Source organism: Nicotiana sylvestris, chromosome 6 (genome assembly GCF_000393655.2).
Source record: "Nicotiana sylvestris chromosome 6, ASM39365v2, whole genome shotgun sequence".
In the NCBI taxonomy this organism is placed as follows: Eukaryota; Viridiplantae; Streptophyta; class Magnoliopsida; order Solanales; family Solanaceae; genus Nicotiana; species Nicotiana sylvestris.
In genome coordinates this window covers 125,368,046-125,376,776 of record NC_091062.1, presented here as the reverse complement: position 1 = coordinate 125,376,776, position 8,731 = coordinate 125,368,046, and the positions used below count along the sequence as shown (strand labels likewise).

General features: G+C 37.8%; 1 protein-coding gene across 1 annotated transcript; it reads right to left on the bottom strand.

Moving 5' to 3' along the window:
- Positions 1 to 7,537: 7,537 nt before the first annotated feature.
- LOC138870037 (uncharacterized) lies at positions 7,538 to 8,193 on the bottom strand. Its single transcript, XM_070147538.1, has 3 exons — positions 7,909 to 8,193; positions 7,771 to 7,824; positions 7,538 to 7,702 (listed from the first exon to the last, which is right to left on the bottom strand). The coding sequence occupies exons 1-3, from the start codon at positions 8,140 to 8,142 to the stop codon at positions 7,538 to 7,540; spliced, it is 453 nt and encodes a 150-aa protein (XP_070003639.1). The 5' UTR covers positions 8,143 to 8,193.
- Positions 8,194 to 8,731: the final 538 nt, after the last annotated feature.

The following is an 8,731-nucleotide window of genomic DNA, read 5'->3' as shown; positions in this document are numbered from 1 at the left end:
CGTCACTAGCGATAAAACATATGTTAATTTTTACTTTTTTTTTCTCCATATCATAATTCAATAACCATTTATTTTTCATAACTCTGAAGCTTCGTCTATCTTGAGGAATGTGTCCTATGCCTGTTCTTCAATCAACAACACGTAGAGCAGAAGGGGAAAGCTCAAATCCGTGAGCTCTGTATCACATCGACTGAGACAACGGTCAATGGGTGATCAAGAAAGCCTATGGCTAGGTTGATGACTTCCATTGTACTTCCAAGGGGTACTTGCCTATATGGTTGACTTATATCATAATTGTGGCAGAGGGGCTTGCTTTACCCCCACCCAAATCTTAAACAAAGTTTTCGCTCTTTGGACTGGATCTTCTTTTAATAGCCAAGAAACAAGAAGTAATTTTCTATTATACTGCCAAATTATGTACTAGTAGCATGTTTGGTCTGTTCTTCTTTTTGACCAAAAATACTTTTTTGTGGTCAAAAGTATTTTTTTCCTTTCGTAAAGTAAGATAAAATTAAGAGTCTGTTTGGAAAATCACTTTAAAATAGATTTGGGTGTAATTGGATGTAAATACACAATTTGGCATGTTTGTTTGGCCAAGTAATTACTTGACCAACATGGAATTAGGTGTACTTGAAGGGGTGTAATTACACCCTCCAATTCTCAAGGTGGGGGGGGGGGTGAGAATTAGTGGTAATTACAATGTGTAATTACAAAGTTATTTTTTAGTTTCTTTCTTTTTTGTTTTTATTTTAATTTATTTTCTTTATAAATTTTTATTTATATTATTTTTACTTTTTAATTTCTTTTTAAATTTTAAAATATAGTTTCTTTGTACATTATTTATCTTTTATTTCTCTACCTTTACTTCTTGTGATTCAATGTAATTGCTTATATTTTATTTTTATTTATTTTAATATTCTATTTTTTGAAATTACACCTCCTAATATTAGAAATAATGAGTCATTAACAAACGTGGCATATAATGAGTGATGCAATTAAAGTGGAATATTGTTGCTGAATGTGGTTATAAACTTATTATGTTTCCTAATCTTAAGTTGTAGTGGAATTTCGTTGCTGAATGTGTTTACCAACTCAATCAAACAATTACAGCTGAACTAATTGCCCATATAATGCAAGTTTCTTTGAACTTTTTTTACGAATTTATAAATTCATAAATATAATGATAGAGATGATTGATGAACTTAATAAAAATGTTACGAATAATAAAGGAAAAATTCATTTTCTCAGAAAAGACATATTAGCTACTTTCTTTAAGTAATGAACCATTGGAAGAAAGAATACAACATAACCTCAATCCACAAAAGACAACATGACTAATCAATCCCAACATGTGTGGTAGGTTCACTTAGGATCCAGTGATTTTCAATTCCTATCTATTATTGAAATTTAAGAGTTAAAATCTTGCCGAATTTAAGACAGTGCATATTTATTTTCTCCTATTTTGTCATTTTCTTGGCTTATTATTACTAATAAATATCTCCAGTAATCTTATCCAAATTCTGGTGCATATGGCACAACCCAGTGCAAACGAACGACTACATTAATAACTGAATTCTTAGTACTCTATCATTCTAGAAAACAATTGCCAATGCCGGATAAATAGAAAGAAAAGATGAGAATATTAATTATCACAATTAGATATATGAAATTGCAAAATTATTATATCTAAAACAGTTCGGCGACTCCCACCCGCCCTAATTATATTCTTTTTAGGTACTAATTTAAAAAATTAAGTATATATATATAGGATCAAGTGGATGGGGGCAAAGTTTTTGTACAATTTGGAGGTGGGTTCATGATGGGGAGAGTGCTTTAGTGATGTACCTTTCTTATTACTATCAACAAAAGATTGATGTATACTTACAAGTTATGTTTTAACAATAGCTGTCCCATTTTGTATCTAGTCCACCTCCCTCCCTTGTCTCAGCTTGAAGTTGTGTGCTACTCCATCCGTTTCAATTCAAATGAAACACTGTTTTTATTCGTCTGTTTCAAAAAGAATAATATATTTTTAATTTTAAACTCTCCATTTTACTCTTAATGAGTAATTTTTATAACCACACAGTGTTCCACAAAGCTTTTACCCCTTAAGCTTTTAAGATCACAAGTTTCAAAAATCTTTTTTTTTTTAACTTTATGCTTAGTCAAACCATCTCATCTAAATTAAAACGGAATGCGTATTAATTTTGCAATCTCTCCTTGTTCTGCCTTTTTTTTTTTAATTGAGACATTTGGGTTAGTTTTGCACGTACTCAGAATATTTCACTAGGTGTCCACTACTTTCCATCTACGCGCGGGGGCGGTATTACCAACGAGTTCAATTGAACTCATAACTTTTGACGCGGAGTAAATGTTTACATGTAAAAATTTATTAAAATTACAAAAATAATATATATGAACTCTTAATTTTAAATATATAATGTATTCAATGCTAAAAAATTTAAAAGCTTAACCCATACGATTTAAATCCTGAATTCGTTTATGTCCACGCGGCCACCAAGTAACTCTGTCCACTAATTAAGATTTAGATAGATGAAAAAAAAGAAACTGACGTTTTTGGTCCACACTGGAACTTTGAACTCTAATCTCCCATAATTTTTACCTCCTTTATTGAAAAATAGTCCACCCCCTTGAGTGCTGACTCCTGGTTCATCTTTTCAATGGTCAGTTTTGAACAAGAGTACTCGAAAAACTTGTGACGCATCATTATTAGGCTGCACTATTTGTTTGCATATTAAATCCATCCGGTATGCAAACATTAATGAGTCATATGGAGTTCTAATTAAAGACTACTGAACTCTTCTGAAGCTCATATAACTAGGCCCACCTCACTTTTCTGCCTTCTTGTTTCTTTGTGTTGCTTGATGCGAGCTTCAAGTGACGAAGCCATATATATTCAAGGGATGTCAACCGATATTTCGCTTGAAAATTACACTGTGTAGCTCGATAATCTTTTTTATGCATATGGTAATATATCAGAATCCGGAATCAAAATGTGGTTTTTTTCTTACTCAAAATACGCAAATAAGTGTTAAAAAAAAGAAGTTACCAAACTATATATAACGCCACAAATAGTGGCGCTATACAGTAACAGTGCAGTTATACTGACACACCTTACATAGCACCATTAATAGTGGTGCTATACCCCTTATTACCTGACCCCACCAATAATTTCTGGGTTCAATAATTTAAAAGCGTATAAAGCCACTTTTGTGGCGCTATATACAAAAAAAAAAAAAAAAAAAACCGGCTAGCCATTTCCTATATAAACATCGTAGAATCGCCACAATTTCATTCAAAAATTTTTTTTAACTCTTGTTGGTTTCTATTGTTGTTAAATTCTCCAGCATTTTTTCATTATGTCTGAAGAACGTAGAATAAGAGTATCATTATATTGGGGGGGTGAGGTTGTGATGGAGAATAACTCTGTGGGCTACAGTTTACCTGCTAAGTGTAATGTTAAATTGCCACTTTCAATGGAGTACGAAACATTGATATCATTGTTATGCAAAAAAATGAGTGTGAGAAACGTTCAGTGATACTCAAAGTAACCGGAAGATATCCGTATTCCGTTACGCCGCAAGGGTTGCTTTTTACTCAGAGTTTAACATCGACGATGATGACACTTTGAGTGATTTCCTGAGGACTCCGGACGAATGCCGGGAATTTCTTGTAATCACAATGTTGGAGATGTACGAGAAGGTCGAAGACGTTCCAAAAAATGAGGTTGTGCGTAGTAGAGATAACCCCCAGTCATCGGGTGGTTATTCTGGATCAGTTTTTGCCGGACATGTTCCGGATGAAAGATTTTTTCTTGATTTAAATTATCACCGTCGGCGAATGAGCAGCGAGAAAATAATTTATACCCTGCTTTCCATAATTCACAAGAAGAGTGGTAAACTTCAATTTTCATTTGTGTTAATTATGTATATTTTTGCGTATTGAATTAATTTTAACGCTCATTTATTTAATAGGGGGTACCGGCCGGATATGAATTTTACAAGTGGCCCATCCGGTAGTCATCACCTAACTGAAAACGTCCATCATGGAATGTCATCACATTACGACTTGTAAGTGAAAAGCTACAGCCATATATAAAGCATTTATTAATTTAGTAGCTTATATTTTTGTTGAAATGTGCAGTGAAAACGAGCAAGTTGAACTACCCGTACTCACTCAATTGCCCGAAAACGACGTATTACATCAGGATCTGGCAGATGCACAGAGTGAGGAAGAGAACAACGATTACGATAACAATGCCGATGAATCGGGAGACGAGACACCATTTGCTCGTGAGGATGGTGATGAAGAGGACGAGGAGGAAGGACCCGATTTGAAGAGAGCCCCCATAGACGAAAAGTGTACGAGTCTGAAGTGTCGTTTCATTCAAGGGAGATTCCTTATATTGATAACTTGCCAGCCGTGCCGGATGTGGAAGCTCTCACAAGGGATTTTGATGAAATCCGGACAACAATGTGGGATGAGTCTAGACCAACGGTGCTTGCAAATGGGATGCTTTTTCCTGATAAAGCACGCGTAAGCATGGCTTGTAAAATGCACAATGTTAAAGAGTGTCGTGAGATGCAGGTATCGGAGTCAAGTCCGACGGTATACAAGGCTATTTGCCGCAGGTGGTTTTGGCTATGTAACTGGATGTTGCGTGCATCGAAGAAGAAGACAGGTATGTGGAAAGTGGGTAAATACATTCCCACCCACACATGCGAAATGGACACTTTCAACGGGAATCACTTCAACTTGGATATTGACTTGATATCTCTTGTACTTATTCCGCACATCGAAGCGTCCATAAGGTATAAAATCAAAGAGTGCATTACAGCAGTCCACCAGGAACATGGCCACACAATTACTAAAAGAAACGCATATCTTGGGTGCAAAAGAGCGTTTGAAATAGTCTATGGTAACTGAGATAAATCATTTGCGGATCTACCTAGGTACATGGCTGCACTGCAGCACTTTAACCCCGGAATAGTTGTTGAATGGAAGCTTGAGCGGAGTCCGAGTAAACCAGAATATATATTCAATTACGTGTTCTGGGCGTTTAAGCCAGCAATTGATGGTTTTTCGTATTGCCGGCCCGTAATATCCATAGACGGACTCATGTTTATGGAAAGTAAGATATCAAGCTATTGATAGCCATGGCAGTAGATGCTAATGGACAGATATTTCCTCTAGCCTTTGCTATTTGTGCAAATGAAAGCACAGAGACGTGGACAATATTTTTGAACCACTTGAAAGAGCACGTTGTCAAACAGCGTTCAGGTATTTGTCTAATATCTGATCGACACGGGGGTATATTAAGTTCTGTGGAGAACCTTCCTGCCTGGCAAGAACCTTATGCATACCACCGTTACTGTGTGAGGCACTTTAAGGCCAATTTCAAGAAGGCACATCCCAAAAAGGATCTACATGATTTGATGTGGATGGCAGCAACAGACCACCAACAACATAAATTCCGGAGGCATATGGATTCTATCAGGCAAGAAGACGATGCAGCATATCGTTGGTTAATGCGACATGATCCTGAAAAGTGGACGTTGCATGCAGATGGTGGCAGACGCTGGGGAATTCTTACTACAAACGTGTCAGAATCCTTCAACGGGTTATTAAAGTCGGCAAGAGGATTGCCCGTCACAGCCATGGTGCGTATGTCGTTCAAGCAGATGGCGGAGAGGTTTGTGCAACGGTCTGCAGCTGCAACGGAATTGATGGAAAGGGGTGTTGAATTTATGTCAGTGCCTATGAAGAGATTAGAGAAATACAGACGGCGAGCACATTGACATTCCTTTTGCAATATGATAACGAACGAGGTATTTTTGAAGTTCGCACCGCTATCCATAATAATCGGGGTAATAATGTACATACTGTAAATAAATCTACAAGGTTATGCTCATGTGGGAAATGGTCAATCTACCACATGCCTTGTTCACATGCCATCAAGTGTTTTCAACGTGTTGGTTATGCGGAGACCAACTATATTGATCAACAATATAGTGTTTCCAAATACCTAAACACATATAGTGGTCAGTTGCAACCAGTGGGTTCTGAGCATTACTGGCCCCCAGAACCATTTAAAATGGTGTGTAACAAGTCCTATTTGCGTAAAAGACAGGTGCAGAAGAGAACGCGTATACGGAACCAAATGGATGTTAGTGATATCGTATATGCACGCAAATGTGGTATATGCTCGCAAACAGGCCACGACCGTAGAAAATGTCCTTTGGGTGGCAACAATAATCAAGCTCAGGGCGGGTGTTCTTCTATTGTACCTAACTACCCATGAGTTCATGTTGTAATAATTAGTTGTTATGTATACGATTTAAGTATTTATGAAATAATATTTTCTTGTTTGTTAATTATGATTTGTACTTTCCCTTTTTATCTATTTAAATAATAATTTAATATAATTATCGGTATATTTATTATGTGTGTGTTGTCTTGTCGATATCACGATATTTAATACATAAAATATAGAGCCATTATATATGGCGCTATGTGTGTCTTGTCTTGTCGAACTGAAAAAACTGACTGGCTGACATAAAGTCGTCTTGTCAACATCATGATATGGCGCCATTAGATATGGCGCTATCTCATATAGCGCCATTAGATATGGCGCTATATGTGTGTTGTTTCGCCTATAAATAATGGGGTCATTGTAGTTATTTTGTGTGCTAAAAATTTTCCCCAAGAAATATTTCATTAAAAGTAAGTAAGATTTTTTATTATAAGCAAATATTTCACAAATGGCTCAACCTGGTCGTCCACCAATTTGCTTATGTGGAAAACCATGCATGATGGATTGTGGGTGGGAAGGTTCTAACGCTGGACGCCGCTATTGGTGCTGTATGAACACGTTGTACAAGCAACCCGACGAACCTACTTGTGAATTTGATGAATGGGCTGAGGAACCATGTTATCAGGAAAGCTACAGGGATAGATTACAGGAATTTCATAATATGTGGTTATACCAGCATAGAATACAAAAGGAGGGAGATAGAATTATTACAGAAATGAGGGAGAAACTGAAGGAGGTGGAAGATAAAAAATGGAGAGCAGAATGGAATTGTGAAGCACACAAGGAACGCAACGAAAAATATAAACGGGAACTTGCGGAGGTGAAGGCGAGAGTGAAAGAGTTAGAAGAAGAAAAAGAACAAATGGAAGAACGATTTAAGTGGTTGGAGCGAAGAATAAATGACAACTGAGGATGGAGCATTGGCGTGTATGTGTTTAGTGTCATTTTCATATGTCATGTATTTTTATTATGTTGGCCTGTTATGTTTGTGTTTGTGTTGTAGTAATGTTTTCCTTGTTTGTTGTACTAAATTTTATTTTAATTTAAGTGGAAGTTAAGTTTAAGTTGTTGTGTTACTATACCAAATACTATAAAACGAAATGAGAACTAAAAAAAAGTAACTGTCATATTCGATTAAATATTGTTGTTAATGTATACAAAAATATTATTTACACCAAAAAAACATAAAATTGGAAGACCGAATCAATGTGTCCCGCATCCAGTGTGTCTCAAAGTAGCCGTTGGCCTAAGGCGCATCCCCTGCCGCCCGGGTACGCTATCAGGATCATCATCATCAAGTCGTCTCCTTATGGCCGGATGCGGCACAGGATGACATGTATCGGTGGTGCTGTCAGGTCCAGTAGAAGGCTACATAATAATATCAAACTTAGTATAGAAAACTACATAACAATTCACAAAAATTTATATTGTCTTACCATAATCGTGTCTGGATCCTGAATGTAGTCATCTGTCGCAGCATCGCATGAAGCCTAAAAAAGTAAATTAATAAAGTTAAAGAAAATAAATAAGTTATAGTAAAAACAGTAATAAAATTAATACTAATAAACTCATACCTGCGCATGTGATGAGCTGCCATAACTCAGTCGGTGCCCACTACCAAAATCTCGGATCGGTCGAAACTCATTAGTGGTAGACGGGCCAGGGAAATATCTACCCAACTCCACTCCTTGAAAATCCGAGCCCATGATCAAGAATTGACCCGATGGGGTCACCTGCGACGTCCCTGGAGTGTCATAAATGCCAAGGCTGTAAGACGGCATGTCGGTCTCATGCATGCCACCTCCCATATCAGCAGCAACATCATCAGCAGGAGCCTCAAAGCCCCCTTGCTGGGGACCTCCTCTCCGCCCACGACCACGTCGTCCAGCACCAGCAGGTCATCGTGGAGCAGCAGCAGCTCGTCGGCCACCACCTCGTGGCATACCACGACCTCGCTGGTACGTGGCTGGGTCAACATAATCTAGCTGGTGTGCCAAACGCTGATCCGATCGGCCTCGCTGCAGTGTCTGGGCAGCCACATCCATTAAGCGACGACTATAGTCTTGCATGATCACATGATCGTGGACATAACTCTGCATCTGCTGGCCCATACGATATACGGTATGCAATCCAATCGCCTGCACAAAAGTTTTTAATATAAACTACGCATTTGACTTGAAATTACTATTAATGTAATTGATAATAACAAAAAACATACCAGAGCCTCATGTCTCCCGGCGTATGAGACGTACCGACCATCTACCTGATGAACTGGGTTCCCGATAAAAAGTCGGGAAGCAGTGCGGTACCATGCCATATAAACTTCGATAGGAAAGTGTTGCGGAGCTGGGGTCAAGTCCCCTCGGCTCTCCCAAATACCCAACTGCCTGTCAGCCA